At 42.5% G+C, this 27814-nt stretch overlaps 1 protein-coding gene across 6 annotated transcripts in view; it reads right to left on the reverse strand.

Moving 5' to 3' along the window:
* DCAF4 (DDB1 and CUL4 associated factor 4) overlaps positions 1–27814 on the reverse strand; it is a 291122-nt gene that overhangs the window by 129737 nt on the left and 133571 nt on the right. For all 6 annotated transcript variants that reach the window (XM_085627274.1, XM_085627275.1, XM_085627273.1 and 3 more), the window contains 3 exons: positions 24336–24490; positions 23430–23512; positions 23155–23257 (listed from right to left, as the gene is read on the reverse strand). In XM_085627274.1, the coding sequence (XP_085483400.1) occupies positions 23155–23257; positions 23430–23512; positions 24336–24490 (341 nt within the window). The remainder of the gene's footprint in view (positions 1–23154; positions 23258–23429; positions 23513–24335; positions 24491–27814) is intronic.

A 27814-nucleotide genomic window follows, 5' to 3' on the forward strand; every position in this document is an offset into this window, starting at 1 on the left:
AGAGAGAAGGCTCTGCCCAGAGGAGTATTTCCCTCTCACTGTATGCTATTGCCTGCTCTGTGCATCATTCTGCCCCCTATGGCGTGCATGCACTGCATCTAGGCATAAGGGTTATTTTATGTGTCAAAAGTGCACTGAAATGTAACACTTTACATTCTTTATATCATAAATGTTTCTTACACAGAAAGCAATACATTTGTTTTCTTTTTTTCACTGCTGCAACCTTTTTTAAAGTGTTTTAGTCAGGTCTCAAATTACAAACTAGATTCATTGGCTTTGCTAATGCTTGTTAAACAAGCCTATCCAGAACAAAGATGCAAAACATCTCTTTCCCCCCTCATAAAATGAGGAATGAAAACACAGCTTTGATGGGAATGTGAGGCAATGATTAAGACCTCTTGCTTTCTTGCAAAACTTTTGTCTTTTTCTCATTATAATATTGCTATGTTTGATGAAACCTCTAGTTAATGGTAGTGGGGATCAGAAAGTACAACATCTGTTCCTAAAGCGCACAGCCTTCAGAAAGAAAGACAAAACTAGGACTGAGAGGAAGAGAGAAAATGCAACAAACACAAAGGGGTACAAAAAGAAAAAGAAGCAAGAGAGAATGCAGCATGTGTGACCATGTAGGCATAAAGAAGGGGTTTAGGAGATGTAAACCGCGCCTCTCACAAAAATGTTTAAAAAAAAGAGGAGTTAACGAGCTGGGGCTTAAGAGGGTGGCGGGATAAAATTGGAAATGAAGAGAAACAACCAACAGAGGGGGTTTAGGGGGTTTACACTGGAAAGAAATAAAACAGGGAACAATAAAAAACAAGGTGAGGAAGGGGGATAGGAAAAAAGGGAAAAGAATAAAGGAAGTGAACCTTTAAAACATGTAAGGAGTATGTTACTTACCCTATAAGCATCTATTCATAGCGTGTAATGCTGTAGATTCACATGCTATGCACAATCCTCCCATCTATTGTTGGGCTCGGACTCTGTAAGTTTTTTTTTTTGATGAAATCTTTCATAGTCTACGTCGTAACTCCTCCTAGAGGCATTGCGCATGTTCAACGGGTCCTTTGTTAATTTATAATGGTTTCTACCTGCCATACAAGAAGTGAGGATATAGTCTGCTAAGTTAGCTTTGTGCTGTTGAATATGCTGAATATTATTGCATATATGTGCCACCATCTAATACCTGCCGGGGGGGCAAGAGGGTGCATGTGACTCTGTAGCACTACAGGCTACGAATAGATGCTTACATTGTAAGTAACATACTCCATTCGTAGCATGTGTTGGCTGCAGATACACATGCTATGCATAAACTGTAAAGAAGTATTCCTCTTCCGGTGGCTTCAGGCATCAGATGGTGCATTTGCTTGAACTAATGTGCGTAGAGCCGTTTGTCCCACTAGTGCTTGTTGTCTGGCTTGTACATCGGGGAGAGGATGTGGCCTAACGGCTAGGGCAGTTGACCTCAAATCTGGGGAACCGGGTTCGAGTCTCAGGAATGACGCTCAACATCCTGTGATTCTGAGCAAATTACTTAATCAAAAATGAATGTGTCCTTATGTAATGCAACTGGTGCTCATGTAAAGCTCTCTGACACCCGATACCTTCGAGTCAAGTTTGCACCATATAAAACTCCGAAAAACATATATATGGAAAATGCTACTTACCAGTATGCACCTGTTCTTGGCATGTAGAGCTGCAGATTCGCATGCTTTTGCATACATTGCCATCTAGTGTTGGGCTCGGATGTTTGCACTTTGTTTTTGTCTTGGAAGAAGTCTTTGTAGTCACGAGGAAGGTGACTCCTCCCTAGAACAATAGTTGCATGGGCATCGACTCCATCCTTAGATTGTTTTTGCCACGCAGGGCTACAATGGAGTAGTAAGAAGTAGAAAGAGATGTCCATGTATAATGTATCTAAGTAAGATAGTACTGTAACAGATAGAGGTATCCGGGGAGGCGGGTGTGCGTATACGAATCTGCAGCTCTACATGCCAAGAACAGATGCATACTGGTAAGTAGCATTTCCGTTCGAGGTATATGATCTGCAGATTGTATACTTTTGCATAAACTGTACAGCATTTACCTCCTTAGCGGTGGCTACCTGTATCTGTTGCAGTGGTTTGAAAAAGTATTATTAATACAGCCTGGCCCACACTAGCTTGTTGTTTTGCCTGCACATCTACACAATAGTGTTTTGTGAAGGTGTGTGGTGTACTCCAAGTTGCTGCTTTGCAGATGTCATCTAGGGGAATGTTCCCTAAGAATGCCATAGAAGCCCCTAGTTTGCATGTGGAATGAGCTCTAGGGGGAATGGTTAGTTTGCGTTTGGCTTGGATATAGCATATTTAGATGCATTTAACAATCCACTTTGCAATTCCTGCCTTTGAGATGGGATTGCCCTTATGAGGTGGGGAGAAAGCCACAAAGAGTTGTTTGGTCTTCCTAAAGGATTTTGTCCTTTCAATGTAGTAGAGTATTGCTCTTTTAACATCTAACGTGTGAAGAGCTTGTTCTGCCACTGAGTCTTGTTTGAGAGAAAAACACTGGGAGTTCAACAGACTGGTTGAGATGGAAGGCAGATACGACTTTGGGTAAAAATGTAGGGTTAGTCCTAAGAACCACTTTGTTATGATGAATTTGTAAAAATGGTTCTTGTATGGTTAATGCCTGGAGTTCGCTAACTCTCTTGAGAGATGTGATAGCAACCAAAAAAGCTGCCTTCCAAGTGAGGAACTGTAGTTCGCATTTGTGGAGAGGTTCAAAAGGGGGACCTATGAGTTTGGTAAGGACCACGTTTAGGTTCCACACAGGAGAGGGCGGGAGTCTGGGTGGAATTATTCTCTTAAGTCCTTCCATGAAAGCTTTGATAGCACTAGAAACAAAGACAAATGCTGTCTGTTTTGGAGATAGGCTGCTATCGCAGCTAGATGTAGCCTAATAGATGTATATGCTAGGTTACATCGTTGTAGATGCAAGAGGTAGCAAATAATGTTCTGAATAGAAGCATCTAGTGGATTGATTTTGTTGTTTGTGCATAAATGACAAACCATTTCCATTTTGCTGCTGTGGTAGGGTGTCTAGCTTCTTTAATGATGTTCATACAGTCTGGCAGAAGATTTAGGTAGCCAAACTCTAAGACCTCAGGTGCCAGATCGCACGGTTGAGTTGATTGGGATCTGGATGTCTTATCTCTCCATGGTTCTGAGTCAGAAGCTTGGATGAGAGACGTAGTTTTGATGAGGAACTATTGTTAATTCCAATAGGGTTGTGAACCATGGTTGTCGGGCCCATGTTGGAGCAACCAGGATAATTGTGAGGGAGTGCTGTCCGTTTCCGAACCACTAGTGGAATGAGTGAGAGAGGCGGAAAAGCGTAAGCAAATTTACCTGACCAATTCATCAATATCGCATTGCCTTTGGACAATGGGTGTGGATACCTGGACGCAAAGGTTGGGCATTTTGTGTTTTGGTGTGTGGCGAACAGATCTATTTCTGGGTGGCCCCACATGTGAAAGAATGGAAGAAGAACTTGAGGATGAAGTTCACATTCGTGGATCTGCTGTGCTTGACGACTGAGCAGATCTGCGATTTGATTGTGTATCCCTGGGAGGTGTTCTGCAAGGAGATATATGTGTTTTGCGGAATGGCCCATCTCCATATGCTTTGAGCTAGGTGTGAAAGCTGCAGAGAGTGTGTCCTCCCCTGTTTCTGTATGTAGTACACTGCTGTCACGTTGTCTGCATGGACCAGGACAGCTTTGCCCAAGAGGTGAGGCTTAAAAGATTTTAACGCTAGGAAGATTGCTAATAATTCCAGTTAGTTTATGTGGAATTGTTTTTGTTAGGGGTCCATGCCCTGGACGGTATGGGTTTGAAGATGAGCTCCCCAGCCGGTGACCGATGCGTCTGCTGTTAGCATTGTTTGTGGAACCGGGTCGAGGAACGGTCGCCCTTTGGAAAGGTTTTGTGTGTTCCACCACTGCAGAGAGCGATGGGTGCGGTGTCCACCAACACCAGATCTGTTAGCTGACCTTGAGCCTGGTTCCACTGACGTGCCAAACATTCCTGTAAGGGACGCATTTGGAGTCTTGCATAAGTGACTAGGAGAATGCAGGAGAATGCAGGAGGCCATCACCCCGCTTAACTGCATGAACACTCGTGCTGGTAGTGAGTGTTGAGGCTGAAATTTTTGGATTCGAGCCTGTATGGCGCTTATCCTGATTGGATTGGGGTATGCTAGAGCTTTTGAAGTGTCTATTGTAGCCCCTAAGTATTGTTGTATGTTGGACGTTGGAGATGGGATTTGGCGAGGTTTACTGTGAATCCCAAGCTGTGAAACAGTTGAATTGTGGTGTGTGTGTGTGTTGCACACAGCTGCTGTGTGATTTGGCTTTATGAGCCAGTCGTCCAGATAAAGGAAGACATGAATATGCTGTCTCCTTAAGTGGGCTGCAACTACTGCGAGGTATTTGGTGAAGACTCTGGGTGCTGTAGTGATCCCGAACGGGAGGACTTTGAATTGGTAGTGTTGACCATCTACCACAAACCTGAGATATGGAAGTCGGCGTACTTTAGATCCAGTGTGGAGAGAAAGTCGCCCTGCTGAAGTAGTAGACGCACCTGTTGGAGAGTGACCATGTGGAAGTGGTCTGACTGAATGTAGAGGTTTAGTGGCCTGAGAAAGACTCCGAACCGCCAGAAACCCACACCTGAAAGCAACTCTGAACCCGTGCCCCCTAGCCCAAGTTGAAGTAGGCCAGTGATGCAAGCCTGGTCTCCCGACCCGCCAGAGACCAAGCCCACCTTGGGCTTGCCCACAGTGGACTCACTAACACCGCCTGCAGCCTCTTTGTGCAGGCCCCGTCTACTGCAAGTGTCTCTGGTGACGAAAGCCCAACGCCTCAGAACACCTCTACAACCGGCCGCCCAGGCTCGAGGAGAAGAGGACCAAAGGTGTATCCACATCCCCAAGCATTGTTTGACCTCAGCCACCTTGTTGGTTCAGCCTGACTGGTCTCCCAGTCCCAGCTTGCAGCCTGTTTACAACCTGACCATTCGCCATTAAAGTGAATAGGACACCTGGGCCGTAACACACCTCTATACCCGGACACCTCAGAGCCTCTCGAGGTGACCTGTTACTCTGGCCCTGGACCTTGCCCTATACTCACCTTAAGTCTAGGGGATCCGTCCAGTAAGTCGCTGTGAAGGGCCTGAATGCAGTACATGTTTTTCCCCCATAGGATAACATTGTGCACCCGAAGCGGAAAATCACTTCTGCACCCGACCATCCCAGTGCCGCCCGAGGTGACCTGTTGGTACTACTTTGAACCTTGCCCCATACTTACCTTAAGTCTAGGAGAAGTGTCCCGTAAGTCGTTAAGTGACAGCATGCAGCATATGTTTTCTCCATTGCTTAACGTTACCGTGAAGGACTTCAATTATGATTTAAAGTACCAAAAACTGTTTTTCTTAAAAACTACAGTTTTAAAAACGTACTAACCCAATAACAAAGTTCACGGTGTCTAAAAATGTATAAAAATATGTGTTATTTTTATAAATTAGTGTTAGATTTCTTTATAGAGTGTGTGTCTCACTTACTGTCTGTGTGTGTGCAATAATAAATGCTTAGCACTACCCTCTGATATGCCTACCCGCTCGCCCACACTACCACAAAGGAGAGCATTTGGGGTGTCGTTTGTGCCTCTGTAATTTCTTTGAGGTTTGCCTGGACTCTTTACACAGTGTACCTCTTTTTGGTCCACTACATAAAGAGCCAGTATCCTACAAAAGGAATGTGCAGTTAGACAAGAGAGAGTATCCACCAGAAACAGCATTACCAAAGACAAATAACTTGTTCTCCTGATGCATACTTCTAACCACAAATGTCTCACCTGGCGAACCAAAGCAAGGCCCCTCTAAGTGGTTCTGAAGAATGTTCTTTACACAAGAAAGGTCTGATGTACCAATGAGCAAAATGACCTTCCATGCAGAGCGGAAAGTTATTACAGTAATTCCTCGTAAATAAAAGGATGAATTTCCATGTGGTGGCCTATCAGATGTACAAAACAGGAACACCCAGAGTCGGGGCCTAGTAGCAGCCTCCAACTTGGGGAAATGGGTCCTAATGCACCCAGAACGATACATCATGGTCAAGGCACAGAACAGCTTTTAACAAATGACAATCCAGAGTGATAAGGTCCATTTTTGAACCGCTTTTCTTCGCACCAGTGAATCCAACCAAGAGCTCATAGTCCACTCAGTACGCATCAGTCATATCAATGTAACAAACATTACAAATGCAATAGGTCTCGCATTTGTTGGAGCTATTGACATTATAAATGGCAATGTTTTTTTACTTAGCCATGTTGCAGGGTGCAGTACCATATATGGCAAAATTAGGTCCACATCACGTCGTCAACGGGGGCGGGAGGGGTAGGAAGGAGGAGCCAGCTACAGCACATGAGAGGAATCAAAGAGCAGCTGTTCAGAATAAAGCTGTGGGAGGTGTTGTTGTGGGTAGAGCACAGGAGATTAAGTGAAGTGGGAGCAGCAGCCAGGAGGGAGCAAACATTACAGCAGTCAGGAGAAAGTGATTTAACAAAATAGTGTTCATAGGCTACAATAAAAAACATCTAGAGTCACAACACCAAAAAAGGCCAGTCTTCATGGGAGGTTACAACAAGAGAAAAGGAAAGACTACTAAGCATATTTACCAATTAAAGGCAACCAATAAGAAAGAACAGTAACAGGATCCAATTGAAAAGATGGGCTGAGCTTTAAGTGCATAAATGAGTACAACATGTCTCAAAGAGACAGCGCAAGCACTACCTAGGCGAGACCTAAAAATAAAGGGACCACTTAGGAACCTAAGGTGTAGTCTCTGCTCTTTGGAGGGATGCACGCATCCAAAGCACCAATTTGTCTGGGGAAAAAATGGTATACAGAGCCTTGAGAGAACACTTCCAAGCTTGCTGAAGCGACATGCTGAAAAGATTGCAATTTTGACAATGGTCTTTAGAGTCAGAAGTTTCAGGGAATGCTATCAAGAGGCTTGAAAGAAGCACACATCAAGAATGCCAAACTAAAGTGAGGTCCCACTACAGTATAATGAATGGGGTAGAGGAAAATAGAAGCATTTTAGCTGATTCTGCTCAATCTCTGCCAATGGAGGTGTAGATTGCAGATGTTTACATACAGGACTCTGCCCTGCTGCTAGGACAGCAGGTATTCCATAAGAAGCATTCAAAGTGGACGGCATATGCGGATATTCAAAAGCCCAGAGTTCCAGATCCCCTAAGCCCAGGTGGGGGCTATCTGAATGAGCTGATCCTGGTCTCATCTGACCATCTTCAAGACTCGTGGATTCAGTTGCAGAGGAGATGTGAGAAAGAGGCATGAGTCCCACTGAAAGTGGAACGTATCTCCTAGGGACTAGAGGAGGAAACTCTAGAGTGAAAAATATTGGCTATTGAGTGTTCTCAGAAGCTGCAAGCAGATCTACCCTGAGCGCACCCCCACTGGACCAAAATACCCTCTGCACTGCCGTGTGCAGATGCCACCTGTGATTAATAAAACGGCCTAATGAATCTCTCCGCCCTTTCATTGAGGACATCCATCAGATGGCTGTGATGTTCCAGCCCCTGTCACAGCCTCAAAGCATCTAGAACCAAGGAATGGAACCCCACTCCACCTTGCTTGTTGCAGTACCAGATGTCAGTCATGTTATTCATCAGGACTTGAACTGACCTGCCCCAATAGAAGGCAGAAAAGCCTGGAGGCCCAGTCGGATGGAACACAACTGCAAAAGATTGATATGATGGAGCTGTTCCTTCGGTGATCAGATACACTTGATCCTGACTTCGAACAGGTGGCCTCTCAATCTAGAGACAGCACATCTGTTACCACTGTAAACCCTGGCTAAGATAAAGAGAACAGATTGCTGCACAGAAGGTTGTCATCCATCATCAACCATTGAAAATCTGAGGCTGCTTATTCCGAAATGCAAACGTCGTCTCACAGGCACCCCAAGTGCCTGCCCCATTAAAGGCAAATACTCTACTGCACAGACAACAGGTGCCAACAAAAGGTTTGAAGCACTACCAGAATGCAATAGGGTAGGAGTCCAATAAGCCTCAGAATCATCAGGGTCAGAAAAAATGCTTGCTCCGAAAACATTGGGATTAAAGTCTGAATGCCCAGAGTCAATGTGGATGCAAAAGGAACAAATAATGGACGGAATGCTGAACAATACAAACATTCACCCCCAGTCACAAAGATCTGGGTTTAATCCATTGTTCTTTTTCTCACCTAGCCACCCCAGTTTGGGCCCGCCATATGCAAATCCGTCTTGACCCTTTTCCCCATGGGAACAGTCCAACCTGAACTGCCAAGCTAGGTCCTCCCTGGACTAGAAACGAGCATCCTGGGACCGGTTAAGGTCATCACCTGTCAATGTGGAGGCAAAAGGATCTCAACGCGCTGTTTACCTGCTAGAGGACACATAGAGGCCGGAGCTTTGTTTTTCCTGTTGTGCTGTGGTAGGACTCGGTCCCCCAGCTTGCACCACCACCACTGCTGTCCAGAGGGAGGAGGAGGCGCCTCCTAGATGCACAAAGGCACCAATAGACTCCCGCAGCGCGGGCTCGCCCGGGCCAAGGGCGGGCCCGTCTGCGCCTGTCCCCAACCGGATGAGGCTGGGCACCCCCTCCTCAGTTTTTATTTTTGTAAACAACTTGGACTCTGTACCCTGGACCTGGCCTCACCGGGCGCCCGGCACAAATACGGAAGGAGCCGCACTGAACACCCTCCAAGGCGGCGAGAGGTCGGGTAGGTTCAAGCACCTGCTAAAACCGGCATAACTGTAAGTACCGCTTCTCTCCTCCACCACGCTTGCTCCAGTAATACCCCAGTGTGTATGCCCTGACTAATGCTGCCTTCCCTGCACAGATTGCGACGGCATACCCTCAGCCGAATCTTATGGGACATTGTGCTCACATTGAATAGGTAAGCAGGATCTACCCATACAACCTTCAGTCAGCACAGTGTAGTCTGAGCTCTTGCCATCAATGGTTAACCATATATGCTAATTTACCCTTGACACTTTCACGAGCCCCAGACGGCCTTTTCTGCACTATTACGCGCTCATTTTACCCACTATGCATCGCTCTAAGAGTTATGTGTTGCATCATTTAGAAGTAAGGGTTCTATGATATCAGTATATTAATTAAGATGTACCTATGTGTCTTTCACAACTTTATTATACCAGCCCACCCCTGCCACCCGGTAACTGCATGACTGGGTGAGAAGAGTAGTTGGCTGCACTGTGAGCTTACGGTTGACCAATGGGGGACCTCCGCTCCACACAGAGATAATACTCCATGATTGGGTTCCTTTACGTTGACTGTATGTTTTTCTTTTCTTGTACCTTTGTCGGTCTAGATTAAATCATTCTACAACTCCCATGAGTGGCACTACGACATTTTACTAGGCAACTACACTGCACTAGCACTCCCTTCAGTTTCCATCTGGTCCCGAAGAAGCGCATGGGATCTCCTCCTGAGACCATCACACTGCGCAAAACATGCCGACCCTCTTCATGTCCAAAACGGACATTACACTTGTCTAGCTACTGAAGGCTATCATCGAGCAGCACACAACCTTTTGTTTTTTTATTGATGACAGAGGTTTTTTTTCCCATTAAACTTACTTCTACACCCCTCTAGCCATATTTTAATACTGCACCTAACACCACTTCAACTCAGACCCACACACACCCATATGGCTAAAGCATTCAAAAGATCTACGAAAAAGTGCCCCTTCGGGGGACCCGTAGGGCATTGCAGCGCCGGCCCGACGAGGAGAATCGCCCAATAATGAAGCATGACATCCTTCAGGGTGTGTGAGGGCATCAAGATAGGGACACACTGTCCTTTGTAACTATCTTAAAAGAATGGCACCTATCTCTCTCTTCCTTACTCCTCCTTAGGAACTGTGACTACCCTCAGCAACAATACTACTTTTTAGGAGAACGAGTCACTGGACCTAGATCCAGCTCCTTGTCCCCCCTCCACCATTTTTTGTGTCACAATTATAGAACCTGCTGCCAAGGTGCAGTCCAACACCAGGACTATACAGATTCAAATAAAATAAAAGGTGCACCATACAATAATTTTATTTTTGACATGAAAGTAACAAAACAGTTCAATACAATTTTCAAAGAGACATTTCGTCCAGAACACTGGACTTCTTCAGGGCTGTAAAACAACATATAGGGACATATATAAATATATATAAATATGTCAAATAACTACAAACACAACATACAAACATAAACACAGAAGTACATATATATTTATAATCGACTTATGTGGTCCAAAACACCACAAGACCACAACGTTTCGCATATTACAGATTTGATACCGTCAAACAGAAAAAAGATATAGTCTAACATGAATCAAACAATCTATACATAAACATCTTTACAAATACATATACCATTAAAAGACACCTTAAAAAACACACAGCCAGGGACACATTGATGTGCCCCATATGGTGATATGTCCTCTTGTTTGAACACACATAGAGGTACTCCCAAAGTTACAAAAATCAGGCCAAAATAGCAGGAAGAAAGGTAGAAAAATAGAAAAAGTCTACAAAGTGTGGGGATATCAAAAAGGTAATAATTGTTATTACACTAAGGGGCATATGTATCAAACGATTTTGTATTCGCAAACGCTGCGAATCGCAAAAAAACAGCGTTTGCGAATACAAAATCGCAAAATGAGATATGAGGCATTTCAGCCTCGCAATCTTAAGGAATCGCTAATTTTGCGATTTCTTAAGTTTGCGTAAGCATTTAAGAAATCGCAAATTGCGATTTCTTAAATGCAATGTAACACGCACCCAAGTTGTGCCATTTCTCCTTAAGAAATCGCAAATTACCACCAACCTCAAGTTGGTGGTAATTTGCGACTTCTTTGAAATATGCACTTTTTTGCATATTTCAAAGTGCCATGTGGCGCACATACATGCCCTTGGGGCATGTATGTGCGCCATATGTGCACACATGCTGATTTCAGGGGTGCATCAGGGTGTCATCATGACACCCTTGCACCTTTGAAAAGATTCTCAATTTGCGATTAGCAAATAGCGATTCGCAAATTGAGAAGGACTTCCCATTCATTGCTATGGGCCTCCTGGCCCATAGGAATGAATGGGAAGATATTCCTTAATTGCATATTTCGCAATTTGCTAATCGCAATTAAGGAATTTTAAGAATTCGCAAAATTTGTGCTAATTTTTAGATGCATCCCGTTTTGCAATTCTCAAATAGCGATTCTCAAAGAATCGCTATTTGAGAATCGCTAATGGAGATGTTGATACATATGCCCCCAAGTGACTGAGCCGTCCAAGTGCGGAATGGACATTAACACTGTCAGATCACAATTATGTATCATTGGTGTGAAGAGGGCAAAGCAAAATGAAAGGGGCCAAAGTGCCAAGATAGATTACAGTCCAGAGGAAAATCCAAACGATATAAATAATGGTGGTGCTTCTATTTCACCCATCCAACTGTCAGAGCTGTTTGCTATCTCAGCACATTATGGTGGAGCAGGTAAAACGAAATTTTGTATACCTTCTCTATTTTGCATGATAAAATACTAATTACGTAACTTTCTAATTATTAACGTGTATTAATTGTTTGCCGTGGTCTAATTAATCAACCTCACACCTTAATAAACACGAATTTCACGCGGGACTAAATGCAAATTGCATGGCAAATAACCCTAATGAATAACTGTGGTATGCATATTAACGGTAGATTGTGTTGATATAGAAAATTGCATGGTTTATATTGCTTTTGTGATGTTTTGCGTTCCTGATGGGACGAAATGGTGAGTATTATTGCTTTAAATGTTGCTATAAGCTAGGAAAATACTAATATATAAAGGGATTAGTGGGGGTTTAAACATTAGAATCTTCATTTCCGTATATTAATTATTCTTTATGTTTGTTTCGCTTAAGTTGGCATTCGGGTCTACTAGGCCGCAATATCCAAAATGGAGTTCAGAAGTGGCCACACGTCGTGTGAGCGCGATGTCTGCTGTGCAGACTCGGATGGCACTGAAGATATCCAGGCGTCCTTTGACTGAGTCACAGTGTTCCTCATCAAGGATAGGAACGTGGAGGACTGTCAAAGCCCAACTAGTATGACTGACAGAGAAGACAAAGGACACCTGTCCCTAGCAGCCGAAATATTGATACTTCCGACCCTTTCGCATGAGAACTGCCCAAACCATGGGATGACATCTTCAGTAGAGCATGAGAAACAAGGAACTTTGTGAATGCAGTCTGAAATTGCAAATTTTGATGGCTTAGCCAATCAGAGCCATTTCCAATGCAGCAAATGTAGCATGTTACCCAAAATTCATTATAAAAGGGGGGTTAGTAGAAGGGTGTTAGGGTTGATGCGTTCCAGGAGTGTGATCCGAATCCCGTTGACCGATTTTCTTGCACAAGTGTTGGGTTCCCGGAGATATTTGGGACTGTGTCGTGCTGAGCGAAAATAACTTTTTGCCCGGACTGATTGGGGTTGTAGCCTGCATTCGATTGGAGGGTTACATCGGAAGAGATTTGATTTATGCAGGGCTAATAGTTTACGGGAGAATGGTCGCCAAAATCAGAGATTAGGTAAATATAATTGTCATACTGATTTATGCTAATGTTATTGAAATTCTGATTGATTATAATGATGAGCATGCCAATGAAGGTGAATTTAATTAGGTAAACAAAACATTTATTAACAAAGAACGAGTTTGTGATTCTTTAGAGGGTATTGATTAAGGATTCTGAGACTTTAAATGTGTTTTAGCTGGTTCTAAATCACCATCAACCAGTCCAACTAATTGGTCCATCGACCAAGTGGTGGAGTGCCTTGATGTTAAAGTTAGGATTCTATAAGTGCAGATGTATAATATGTAAATACTGTAAATATTTCTTTCTATAGGTAATAAGGTAGCCCCACATGTCCAGCACTTCTTTCCTCCTGTGTGCAGACTTGAAGTGAGACGTATGAGTGTTGGTGTTATGGGCCCCACCAATGGATGCTTGTGTGAATGAGTTAGTGTGACGACGGGTCTGTGACGCAGGGAGGATATGTAAATTTGCCCTTTTCCGCTGGAGCACTATCTCAGCACATCATGATATTCAGAGCCCTAATGCCAAAAACATAAAAAATGTAAAATGTATGGTTATCCCAGGGAAAATTCACTTATTTCCCAACAGAAATCAAGACCAAAGATTTCAGATACTTACTAAATAAAAGTCCCATTGATGGAGCATAACCATGTAAATGGGTAAATAATAGAGTGAATATTTTATTTAATTCCACTCCAGAAGTTTCTACATTAGGAGGCCAAAGGGTACATAATCCCCAATATAGGCACCTTTCCGGAAAGAGGAAAAACATTTAAACAGTGTTTGAGAGTTTCACTATGTGAACAAATCCGTAATCGTCTCTTGCATGATTGTAGAAACCAAGAGTTATCGTTCCCCTCATTATGATAATCCAACTATAAATCCATAAATATAGCCAAGTTCATAATGCAAATAAATTCACCTTCCTTAAAAAAAAGGGGTCAAACTGATCCAGGTAGGGTGTTTTTAGCCTGCAAGTAGCATAACAGATCCCATATAAATTGTCAGAACCCTAAGCATTTTTAAGGAAGTGTACAGGCGGCAAATAAATATAAGATTAAAAATAGAGGAAGTCATCATTCACCCCTTGAAAAGCGACTAGGAGTGCCAAGAACCAAAAAGGCAAAGGGTTCCGTGCCGTGTGCAGTTGGTGCGAATTTGAAGAAACGTAACTATGAACTTGGCGTTCAATTTAAAGCTCCTACCGGCTGCTAATGATGTGACTCACCCGTGTGGGTGCGTATAACGATTCAGTATGTATTCAATCGACTGGAGGGCGCACCGCAAAATGGCCGCCTTATTGGGGGTAGAAAGAGTCAGAGCGAAACGTTCCCACTCGGAGGAAGCGTTGGCAAACATCATGGCCATGTTAAGTGAGTAAAAAGGAAAGGAGCAAAAAATAACAGTCAACCACAAACTTAGGGAAAGGGGTCTGCAAATGTGTCCACCAATAGCCGACAAGTAGGAGATCGAAAAGATAAGAACAAAACTTTCACACATCAAGGAAACGTTGGCAAGTAACATTGCCATGATAAGTGTATAAATGAACCCATGTAACCAGATTAATTTAAATAGAAAAATACATGGACCGCAAACATTTAAAGAAGATGCCTACAATTGCGGTCACGAATGAACATAATTGGTGATAAGCATGGAAGTACTCAACCGAACTAACCGGCCGCATAATAGGTTATTGATAACAATGGAGCGCATGACAATATATGGAATAGATAACATATAAACCCATATAAATAAAGTAATAAATAGGTGACTAGTTGGCGCTGCCATATTGGGAGAGCTGGTCTGCCCATGCGACCATAGCCTATTAAAGGTTAAAAATAGGAGGTATGCATACAAATTAACAAGGAACAAGAGTGACTGTAACCCATGGTGCAGATACAAACTATAAATCAGAAAGTGAGACAAGACAAATATGGCGGCTGTATTATAAACAAGTGCCCAGTTAAGAACAGTCACCACCACAATCTCTGTGCTATTTGAAGGGGGGTCTACTCTCCATATCCCGTCACTCACCAGGATAGTTACATGACTGGATAAATATCATAGTCCAACCGACAGGTCATATGAAAAAATACAAATTAAAATTGATACATGTGACAATTCCCATGGATAACAAGGAGTAAGTTTATTCGTAACAACGGTGGGGATACAAACTACAAATCAGAAAGTGAGACTAGACAAATATGGAGGCTGTACTATAAACAAATGACCAGTAAAGAACTATCACCACCACAATCATAGTGATATTTTATTGGGGAGGGGGATGGGGTCTGTTCTCCGCAACCTATCACTCTCCATGATAGTTACATGATTGAATAAATATCATAGTCCAACCAGCTGGTCATATGAAAAAGTACAAAATAAAGTTAATGCCTAGGGACATTCCCATAGGTGAATAAGATGCGGGAACCATAAATGTGTCCGCAAAGGAAAAATCCATAAGGCAAAAAGTGGAAATGTTCCCACAAAAGGGTTAAGGCCCGAGAAGGGCGATGGGATCAGTGTGTTACAGATCCATTAAAGGCAAACAACCTTTGGGGCTACATCGTATGCGCACATACACAAGGAATAGCAGTATATTAGCATACAAATACATATCAGTTGTAAAACGTGCACAATTGATCTACAAGAAATAGTGAAACTCCTCGTTGGAATATTGACCCAATTCCACACTACGCAATTTGCAAATCCAACTTCCTTCATTCTGTCTCAGAGAGAGGTTATTATTATTATTTTTTTAGAGTTTTATATAGCGCGAACTAGACCTGAAGATATTGGATATCAGAGCGCTTTACATAGCACTAGTTTCGTTACACAAAGACACAATTATTTTTTATTAGGCACGGGGAGATTAAGTGATTTTCCCAGAATCACAGGATGCTGAGCTTTGTTGCAGAGACTTGAACCCGGTTCCCCAGCTTCGATGTTGACTGCTCTAGCTGTAAGGCTACATCCTCTCCCAGTTCTCTATCCCCCTCCCTGGGGTTAAGCGGTATGTGATCAATGCCCATGAACCAAATGTTCATATCATCGGCATGGTGCTCTCGTATGTTGAAGGTCAGAGGATAATTCATGACACCATTCTTAATAGCACGAATATGTTCAAGAATACGCAATTTAAGTGGTCTAATGGTGCTACCCACATATATCTTGTTAGATGGGCAGCCCATAACGTATGTAACAAATCTGTTCTTACAGTTTATGTGATGTTTAATGTCATATACTCTAGCCATGTTGTAACAGAAGGACTTTGTCTTGTCTCTTCCCAAAGTGCATTCGTTACAGTCATTACATGTATAGAAACCCTTTACTGTACTAGAAAGCCACGTAGAGGGTTTTTGTGTCACGAAGTAACTGGGACAAAGCTGAGTCCTGATTATCACCCCCCTATAGTACGTCAGCTTCAGCTTTAGCTTTTTGGAAATGACGTCCTTGAGTCCAGGTACATCAATCAAAGATTCCAATATTTTCTCAAAATACCATAAATACTGCTGCTACATGTGTTATACTCAATGTAAAATGACAGCAAGTACGGTTTTGTTAGTTTGGGCCCAATCCCTTTCAAGGTGTCACTCCCAGTTACTTTAGCAATTCTTTTCTCAGCCTTTTCCAATGTTTTTGTTTCATACCCCCGCTTTAAAACACGGTGCTTAGTATTCTCAATATTTCTGACAAATGTATCATAGGAAATACAATATAGTCTGATGCGTAGCATTTCTGATCTCATGCTAAGATATGACTGGCTGCCAACGCTTCAAACCAAGGAGTGTTGGCAGCCATCTTGGGACTCAGCTTGAACCAAGTCACAGAAAAAAAACATTTTTAAAAACAAAAAGGGGGCAAGGTAGAAACACCCTGACCCCTAGGCTGCACCATTAATTTCTCATTATATAGTGACAACATGATTCACAAAGCTTGAAGACAGACGTGAAAACAGTTTTTACATGCTGCAATTGTCACTCATTGTGAATGCAATTATTCACTAAGGGAGAACACATTTAAAACAAATTACATATCACTATCTACAATTTTCAGCTCTCTGTATTTGACTAATTCACCAAACATAAATCCTCTGCACTTGGTCTGAGCATGACATTTTCATTTATGGCGACTGCGGCGGAGTGTGACCCATAGCCAACATGATTGGGACACCACTTGGTGTTTGGATTCCCTCAATTACTCAATGGGCTTCCACGAATGGACTACATGAACCAGCATGCAGTTGCCTGCAATTAGAGCACGAGGAGTACACACCTTTAAACAGGAGGATGGTCTGAGTGACTACTCTATTGGGAGTGGTCATGGCAGAAATTTAAACAACCCCAGGTGATGTGACCAGCCAATGAAACCGGCACTGAGAAAAGCCACATCGGCTGAAACGCGTCTGCCAAGCGTTTCATGGACTTTGGGAAGAAAGCGCTGTTAAATGCTCAATAAATCCATTTGATCTGAACCCGGAGCTGTGTCCTGCCCATTTTTACCTGAGAGTGAGCACTGGTTTGGAGATATATATATATATACATATATACATATATATATATTTCTTCCAAAGTTTGTCCCCAAATAAAGGACTCTTCATCTACAGTTGGGTCCGCTTGCCTTCGTGTGCGCCTTTGCTTTGGGGACAAACTTTGGAAGAATTATAACGGCCAAAGGAAATGATTCAGTGCGCTTCTTGTTTGCTGAATAAAGGACTCTTCATCTACAGTTGGGTCCGCTTGCCTTCGTGTGCGCCTTTGCTTTGGGGACAAACTTTGGAAGAAATATATATATATATATATATATATATATATATAATCTACTGGCAGTCGCCAGTAGATAGTTGTAGTTAGGACCTATTTTCCATAGGAAATCCGCAACATTCTATTGGGAATATCTTTGGCGCCGATTGACGAATCTTCGCAAAATTGTCCAAACTTTGGCCAGCTCCGCTCCGCTCCTACCCTGAAAGTTTCGCGGCGATTCGTCAAGCGGGGGCCGAGAAAAAAGGGGGGTCCCAAAACGCGTTTTCCCAATGCAATTTCCCATAGGATCTGTTGTCGCAGCTACAGCCCGAACCGCTGAAAGGAATGACACCAAATTTGGCAAAGAGGTAGCCCTCAGTTCGGACTCGTGCCTTATGCATATATGGTGTGAATCTGTTCAGTAGTTCCTGAGAAAATGAGGGTAAAAAAGTTAGTGATATCTATGGCCGCGGAGGATCCGCGGACCGTACATGCACCTAACGCGCACCCTTCCCGAACCAAGCGCGCACCCTCCCGATCGCGCGCTGAATTCTAATTGGCTGTCGAGTGTCTCTCTACATTCGAAACCAGGAACTGTTGGCGGCCATTTTCTGCCTCGGTAGAAGCGAGGCTGAAGAAGCAAGGGGAAAAAGTGTGTAAAACATATAAAGGGGGCAGAGTGGAAATACTCTGACCCTCTAGAGGTGCTTAGGGGGTCCTAGAAGGACCCCCAGGGGCCCCCCTTTTAAAAAAAAAAAAAACACGGCGAAATGCGCGCACCGTGCGCGCATCCTATCACGTTGGGTGCACGGATTCTCTCGCGTTGGGTGAGCGGTTCCAAAAAACATGGAAAAAATATATAAAATAAAGTTTTGAACATATAGTTAAAAAAATATTTTGAAAAATATAACAAAATATGTTTGAAAAACCCATTAAGTTCAAATAATATTTTTTAATTTTTAAAAGAATTAATTGAAAAAATACGTTTAAAAAATGGTGATAAAAAAGTATTTAAAAAAAATGTAATTAATTAAATTGACACACTGAATTTGAAAAATATAGAAATCCAATCAAAATCATTAAACATGATATCTTCAGAGATAAGTTATAGATAGGAATTAGCATTTAAAAAACCTTTGAAATTCACTGAAAAAACCATAGGTTTCATGCACGTTATAGTTAGGAATTGGCATTTAAAAAACCTTTGAAATTCACTGAAAAAACCATAGGTTTCAGGCACGTTATAGTTAGGAATTAGCATTTAAAAAACCTTAGAAATTCACTGAAAAAACCATAGGTTTCAGGGGCGTTATAGTTAGCTGGACATTTCCCTCGTACAAAACCCTAGAAATTCCCGTTATAGTTAGTTCAGCTAACTATAACTCGAGCCCCCGCAATGCACTGCTGATGACATCACAGATTACATCACTCATGACATGGTCAGTGACATCACTGATGACATCACTGATGGCATCTCAAATTACATCACTGATGACGTCAACCATGTGATAAATTAGTGCATCTTCTCACACCCTAATATAACCTTTGATACACCGACTCAAAATTTCAAACGGCCATTTTGACAACCATAGATACTCCAATACCAATAACTACACACCCACTCATTGACTTTTAGGTCTACATACATGTCCACTCACTCACCTGTACAGTCACTCATACTTACAGTCACTCTGTGCATTTATACACCTATATAGACACTCACACACCGCCAATCATCCATTGAGGTACTGACACATCTAGACAGTCATACAAATAATTAAATCACAGTCCAATTTGCTCACCTATACAGTTAAACACACTCAAGTTCACTTACTCATAAAAATACTAACAAATTCTGTGTCTTCCTGCAGAAAAACAAACAGCACATGACACAGATATCCTTGCACTATGGCGCATACAGCCACTCCCAAAATCACACACTCTCACATATAGATAGTTATATACTCTTACACACATATACACTGCGTTTCACATATGTAGTTACTGACACATGTACAACTGAGATATACATTCAATCACTAACACACCCATACATACACTCACCCAACCATACAGTCCATCACAGATGCACTCTTAAAACCATGCACCCACTGAATCACCCACTCACACATCTAGTCACAGAGTCACACACACCCTACCCACACAAACACTCAGGCACCCAGACAGATACTCAGACAACCAATCAATAACCCACATAGACACTCATATAGCTATTCACAAAACCATGCAGGCACTTATACACCAACACACAGACACATACAGACATTCACACAGTTTAGTCTGCAGTAAGATACATTTAATGACTCACTTATAGAGTCAGTTACACACCTAGAAAATCATCCATTCACACACTTGTACACCCACTTTTTTTTTCAACAGGCCTTTCCCTATATATATTAAACATATTAAAACTGTTCAGAAACACATACTCAATGGATGATGTCATCAGTGATGTCATCAGTGATGTCATTTGAGATGTCATCAGTGATGTCTTCAGTGATGTCACTGACCATGTCATGAGTGATGTAATATGTGACGTCATCAGCAGTGCATTGCGGGGGCTCGAGTTACAGTTAGCTGAACTAACTATAACAGGGGAATTTCTAGGGTTTTGTACGAGGGAAATGTCCAGCTAACTATAATGCCCCTGAAACCTATGGTTTTTTCAGTGATATATACATATATATACACACACACATATATACAATTTGTATGCTTTCTCAGTTTATTCCGCAATGATCCAGCATTATGTGTTTCGGACAAACATTGGCCTTCTTCACACATGCGCTGCACCATTACTTTCTTATTATATAATGACAACATGATTCACAAAGCTTGAAGACAGACTGTGCAAAACGCGAAAACAGTTTTTACATGCTGCAATTGTCACTCATTGTGAATGCAATTATTCACTAAAGGAGAACACATTTAAAACAAATTAAATATCACTATCTACAATTTTTAGCTCCCTGTATTTGACTAATTCACCAAACATAAATCCTCTGCACTTTACAAGGTATTGATAAACACTGTATGGTATTTCACATGAGAGGCACTAATATCGCGCGTCCACAAAATTAACACATATGTAAAAAAAATGTTTAGATTCACAGGGCACTTAATGAATGTTATTGAGAGCATTCAAATAACAACCATATGTGGGACTAGAGCCAGAATCATCATGCATTTCATTGCTCAATCACATTTCATATGTTGCTACAATTAACGTGCACATTGCTTTTATGATGTAACCGCTGAACTTGTTCATCATGCCACTGTGGGCCCATAAATGAATCAATTTGTTTGCATTTCCGAAATGTAGCAACCAAGTGATTTATCAAGTTGTTTATGCTTGTCCTCAAAATTAAGGTCCCATTACACCAGTAAATAAAATTATGCCCTAGTGGGCCTACTCTTAATTGCCCCTCTAATTGTATTGTGACTATGCAGTAGTATCTTGCATATTCGCGCACCTTTGCACCAGAATTTCTGCATAGTTCAAATTATTAATCTTGACTTGCATACCTATTTATTGCCATCTTGTAATTTCTACCTTGTATAGCAAAACCATGTTAAATGTGGTACTATGTACTGATTATAAAATAAAGAAAGGGTAGCCGCTTGCCTGATATGAAATCTACAAGAATACGTATAACTCTTCCACAAGGTTCATTCGGTGACTTTGGATTCAGATTAAGGATATATCTGGCTTCAGTTTCTCTCCATAGCCTTTCACAGTCTCCGACACACCATTGCCTAGGGATTGCATCAATCACAAAATTCTTGAGGCAATTGGGAATACTTTGGTGATGTTCACTGAAGTGCCTAACTACTGGATAAGAAGGAGAAGTGTTTCTAATCCTCTAAGGTGCTGCTGTGCCTTCTGGACCTGCAGCTTTGTGCTGCCTACATACCTCAGCCCACAATCACATTCCATAACATATACTGCATATTCCATCCTGCAGTTAAACAAGCCTTTAATGATGAAAGGCGTGTCTTGCAACGGAATAATGTATCTGTTGTGTTGACCCCAAAGTTACATGCTTTGCAGCTAGTACACTTTCAAAAACTTTTTCTCTATTATAGCCAGCTGGATCGCCATGAATTAAAAACCAGTGTTTCCTTATGATGTATCTCAACTGCCTTTCTTGCTTGCTGTAAGCTGTTATGCGCCTGATTGTTGGGTCCTGTACTTTGTGGCATGCCTTAAATAGAATGGCTTGTCATAGTCAATGCTCTATCTAAGGATTCCTTAGCGTACCCCCATTCCAAGAATCTGCCGATAGATTCATCTTGGCATTTTTAAAGGTCACTCTCACGGCTACAACTTCTTTTAAGCCTAAATATCTCTCCAAAATGTATGCTGGATTTTAAATGAATGGGGTGAAAACTGCCCGGTGAATTATAGAATTGCTTGCAGTTTGCTTCCTAAAAAATTGTGTCTCAATCTTATTGTCATGTACATTTACTTGCAAGTCTAGAAATTCAATTTGCGCTCAGATGATCTGACCAGTAAAGTGTAGGTTGATTGAGTTGTAGGTGATTGCATCAATGAATGCTTCGGCTGTGCTCTGTGAGCCCCTCCAAGCTTCAAACAAATCATCTATGTACCGCAGACAAGAAACAAAATGTTCATTCCACAAAGCATCACTAGCGATGACCATCAACTCCTCCCACCAGCCCATATGTAAACATGCATAACTGGGGCGAAACAAGTGCCCACGCAGCTTGTGAAAAATGCCCTTATTAAAGGGAAAGAAGTTGTTCTCAAGGCACCACTTAATCATAGATAATAGCATCTTTGTGTGCTTGTATAGCCTAAGGGGTCTCCCCTTTAGAGAATGCTCCACCGCTTGTAATCCATCACTGTGGTTGATGCTCATGTATAACGAGGTCACATTGAGTGTCATAATATCTCTCTGAGTGTGATAAGCATCTCTCCACGGTATATCATGCTTTCGTAGAAGAAAATCGCCAATGTCCTGGATGAATGATGGCAAATTGCGAATATGTTCCAGCAAAATGAAATCTATACATCTTGATGTGTTTTCAAACAAGCTCTTGCCCAGATGATAGTCCTTCTCGGTGGTTGGAACGTATTCTTATGTATTTTCGGTAATAAATACATTTCCGGTGTCTTAGGGAAGTCATTTTTCAAGAAGAGGTATTCATCTTGGTTGAGTAACCCTGCATTCCTCCAATTGAGTAACTCTAATTCATATTGTGATTTTACTTGTCGCATGTGGTCAATGCTGCTTCTTACGTAGCAGTTACCATCATATAAATATAACTATTTAAAAACGTTATACTTACCTGTATAGTACTTACATTTCCGTTGTAATGGCATGCGTGGTAAAGGTATATTTTTTGATTAAAAAAATGTGTGGTAAAGGCATTTTCATTGTAATGCCCAAGCTGGAAAGGCATGTGTAGTAATGCACGTTTCCGTCATACAACCTTCCTTCAGTGGTACTGAGCCAAGAGTTTAAGAAAGTCTGTTTTTCATTTTTATTGTGGCCCTGCAAGACTGCATCTGCAATTTTATTTCAAATAACTCATCTGACAGGTGGAAAACATTGTGATACTGCTCTCAATTACCTACTTGTAATTGCAAGCAAATTCGCACAAACACACGCAAAACCATGAACACCTACGGCTAGTTTGTTTTCTAAAGAGATTGTGTGTCTCACTCACCGCAATAAGCTTAACATTCTCTCCCCTAGAGAAGAAGGAATCCATGCTCTGCACCTCCAGTTTCTTCTTCTGCATACAGCTCACCTTCAGCTGATGGAAAAGTCTAATGCACAATTCGAAAGAAGAAGTGAACACTCTCAGTCAGAACACATCCACTTTTATGATGAGGTTACAGAGTATAACTGTCTATAGCCCTAGATGCCTTCACCACCACAGCACAAGGGACTCTTAAAGAGTTGGACTGATCTTGGATTTAAGAGGTTCAACGATCTTACCTGCAGTAACTGGTAGAGCCAAGTAATCCAAGCCTTCTCTTTTGCAACAAGAGTGAAGAATTCATCCCGCTTCTGACAGTTTCCTAAATCACATGATAAGCAGAACCCTTATTACATAATTTAAAGGCATATATGAATATTCTGGGTTTTTTAATCCCTACTTCAGTTAACTGGATTTCAGGAGAAAGGAGAAACGTAGATACCAATTGTCCTCCTTCCTGCGGTTTCTCACGCACACTAACACCTCTTACTCCCAAAGAGTGACCTTTTGTGTTATGCCCATCTTTTTTCACAAATATCGCTTTTTAAGTTTCCGGGTGCTACCCTTGTTTGCTTCGGTCATCAGGTGCTGTGGCCATTTCTCTGTCTTTTAATGTATGGTACCACTGCAGCTGTGAACTCACCAGTGGAGTTAAGGTTATGGAAGCTTCATTGGATAGTGATACCATGTCTTACCATGTCTCACTTAAAAACAAAACAGATACCTATCCAATAGATCTTTCGGTATGCTTTACAAAAAAAGAGGCTTCAAGTACAGTTGAATAAAAGTGAAAAAATGTAGATAGACAATACTACATGTGTTAATGACCCCTGTGGTTGAAGAGGTATTTCCTCTAGACCAAGATGTTGCTTCCAATCCCCCTGCTCTCTTCAAGGCAAGCACTTGTCAATGTCTCCGCAAAATTCTATTTGTAAATACGTTTTAAATAATATCACCCAAGTAGTGACACTATAACCTTCTCAAAGTTTATACAGCATCTAAATCAAATCCCAGTCACACTAGTTTTCAAATCCAGGCAACCACTTAAATGGTCAATTTTATGGTATAGATTCAACTGATTTAATAACACTTTAACCACGCGACTGAAGTCTGCAGTAAGGGATAATGAACACATGCACACCCACCTTCCGATGCTTGTCCTCCTCCAAGAGCTTCAGTCGTTTGCTCTCCATCTCCTTATGTTTAATGCTCTCCTTGGTTAGCGGGTTGCAGTTGTTATGTCCGGGGAGGAGGCGAAAATAGCGATTTTTTTCCGGGTCGAAATAAAACCCTGGCAATTCTTTGAAGAAACAGAGTATATCAAGTCAAAGAATTCAGAATTTTAAAAGGCAACTCTTGATTAAATTTCTATTGCTGAGGGTTCTCTTTCCTCTCATCTTGGCTGATGCCTCTTTAACTGCCTGTAGAAGGTGATGAGTATTATATGTTCTGTTTAACTGATCAGAGAAAACAAATCTCACATGTAAAAAATAATAGATACTATCAGGTCCCGAGGTTATATTCATCATTAAATACATGATTACATTTACGTGTGCAGCACTCCACAGCCGGTTGACTATGTTCACGCTACAGAAATACCATATACCATTTACATATAATTATGTACGACATAAAATCCTAACAGCTGTCATAGCTGGCCTGTAGGAAGCTGGCTTTTTATGTACTGGTGCCTATGTAAACGCACACCATGCAAAAAGACAAAAGGACCCTTATTGGTTTACAGGTCTTACATTAATAATACCAAGGGCTCTATTTGTGGTAGTGTGGTTGAGCAGCTTAAGCTTATCATACAGGAGTGTTAAGCATTTGTTGTACACACACAGTCAATAAATGGTTCACACACTCAAGTGAAATCCGAGACCAATTAATTAAAAAAAAGTAGATTTTTATATGAATTTAGGCACCAAGATCTTTAGAATAACGCAAGTACAATCGGAGATATTGATTCTAGCAGATAACAGTAAAATACTCAAATAACTGTTTTGAGGCATGAGCTTGGCACGCTACAATGTCAACCTATGGGAGGAAAAACACACATAGCAAACAGTTACTTGCAATTGGATCTCAGGACTGCCCTTTGGGACTTAAGGTGCCAGGGGCCAGCAGTTTCCTTTTACCTGACCTGGTGTGTCCAGGTGCAGAGGAGCGGTTGGGATGGTAGCCTCAAATGCTACACCGCAGAAACAAAGACGACTTGGGGCAAGTACGGGTGAACCCAAAGGGGCGTTTAAGTCATGGGGACTTTAGGGCCAAGCGGACGCAGTCAGAATTGGTAACCTGGGCTGTGGGGCTCGGGTGCAGATGGTCTTGGCTGGCTGGCCACTTAGCGTTCGAGGCTTTCATGGTTGTCGGCGTCTGCAGGAGGGGGAAAAAACAAAACAGCAGGGCCACTCTGGTTGTGGGTCTCATCTGTCCAGGCGCCCTCAACGTGCAGAAAGGCTTCTAAGGCTGTGGTGTCCGGACTGGACGCTGAACCTTGGAAGCGCCCCAGTACTCAGGGTATTGCGGCTTGGGAGCTCCTGGAGGGTCTAGCACCTCGAAACTCGGTAGATTGATGGGCTGGCCTCCTTGAGACACGAAGACCTCCTCCTGATGTGAGCAGATGCAGCGGGATGTCTCCTCCACCCCAAGGGAGATGCTAGCTGGTTTTTGAAGTGCTGGACAGTCCTCCAAGTGTTTGGGAGTGTGCACAGCTGCAGGACGAGTCGAGTCTTGGCAATGTTTAAGGAGCAAGCAGCAAGGCAGGGTTTGGCACCAGTCTCTGTGCAGGTCCTTGTTTCTCACAGTGTTGTCTCTTCTTTGTCCTTCTTCAGGTCCAAGGAAGTCAAATCTAAGGACCTGGTGCCTGGAGGGGGGAGGGATCCATAAATACTCAATTTAGAGGCGTTTTGGGGAGTAGCCAGTAGTAGCCAATGGGCTACCTATCACTAGGGCAACTACGCACCCTATATGCCCACTTCCTGTGGGGAGTAGGCAATAGTAACCAATGGGATACCTATTACTAGGGCAACTACGTCCCCTATATGCCCACTTCCAGTGTGGAGGTGGCAATAGTAACCAATGGGCTACCTATTACTAGGGCAACTACGCCCCCTATATGTTTGCTAGCCATCCTGCTGGAGGAGGTGAGAACACCTTCTACCAAGCAGACATTGTTACTGCCATCTGACAGCATGGGGTCTCCCTTGCAGTGGGACAGAAACTCATCTGTGGTGGCAACAAACTCACAGACCAGTTAGCAGGGTTACAGGAGGAACCTCTAAGGTGTCCTCTGGGTGCATGTCCAATAAATCGGATACCGGCATCAGTACAGATCTATTAAGACAAGGGGTTTCATACTAAACACCATTATTTTCAGTGAAGCCATTATGTAACTCGTAATGACCAGTGCCCAGTACATATCTTTAAAATGGCTTCCTGACCACTTGCAATGCCTAACAATAGTACTAGGCATCACCGGGGCACATCCGGGGCACATCTGCTCATGCCCCCAAATGTAATATAATACACCATGACTTAGGGCTCTGAGCCCAGTTGTAGGGATGACGTACAAATAGTACATGCCATGTACATGGGCACTGCCCACAGGGAGTGGGCACTGTCGTGTTTTCAGAATGGCTTGCACTATTTTGCGCATCCTGCAATGGCAGCCTAAATGCAGTTTGAGTGTGGGTCTCTTGAGTGGCATAATACACAGTGCAGCTCTTTAGTACCCATGTCCTGGTAACAGGGGTATCATTTAGCAGGGTCCTACAGGGGTGCTAAAGATTTGGCCAATTGGGTTACAATCAATATTGTCCACAATCTTAGGGGAAGAGCAATGGCACTGGGGCCTAGTAAGCAGGGACCCAGTGCACTTCCAATCAAAAGCATCAGTACCAGTGAGGAAATAGTAGGGGTGACCATGTCAAAAAGAGGTACTCTCCTACATGGCCTATGTTCTGATGCCAGCAATTACTAGTCAAAATTTAGTAAGGTATAATCCGAGCAAAGACCAGATGTTCCTAGGTTTAGTCCACAGAATACATACTCCACTGACACACTAATGGCCTGATTGAAGGTTTAACGGACGGAACTCCATCCTTAAGGGTTGCAGAGAACATTACCTGTGCCACCCCATCAGACCACTGTCTGCCACATTTAGAGATGACCACTGGCTCAGTGGTCATCTCTCTACATTTAAAGGAACCACTGGCATGACAGTTCCCCTTCAATGTATAAAAGGTTTGAGGGAAGGCTGCCATAGGTTTTGACAGCCATTCACCAAATCTTTCCAACGTTTTTGTGTTTCAGTAACCCTAAAGTGGGAGTTTGTTTCTGAAAAACAACAACTAATGACATCCACACCCTGGGAGAAAGGTCCCAGGCTGTGTGGGTCATTATTGTCTTTTCCCTGTTCCTCAACAACAGGTTTTTCTTTGAAGTGAGGGACAGAAAAAAAATTAATTCAACCATAAAGAGGGCAGGTGATGTAATGTCATTCATCTGACAGCCCCTAAGCCGCCTGACTTAAGGTCCACCTGTCTCTACATCACATCAAGTTTGAGACAGAGTACCCTGTCTCCCAAACTCTTAATCAGGCCCTGAGTTGTGGCTGGAAACT

Source organism: Triturus cristatus, chromosome 9 (assembly GCF_964204655.1).
Source record: "Triturus cristatus chromosome 9, aTriCri1.1, whole genome shotgun sequence".
In the NCBI taxonomy this organism is placed as follows: domain Eukaryota; kingdom Metazoa; phylum Chordata; class Amphibia; order Caudata; family Salamandridae; genus Triturus; species Triturus cristatus.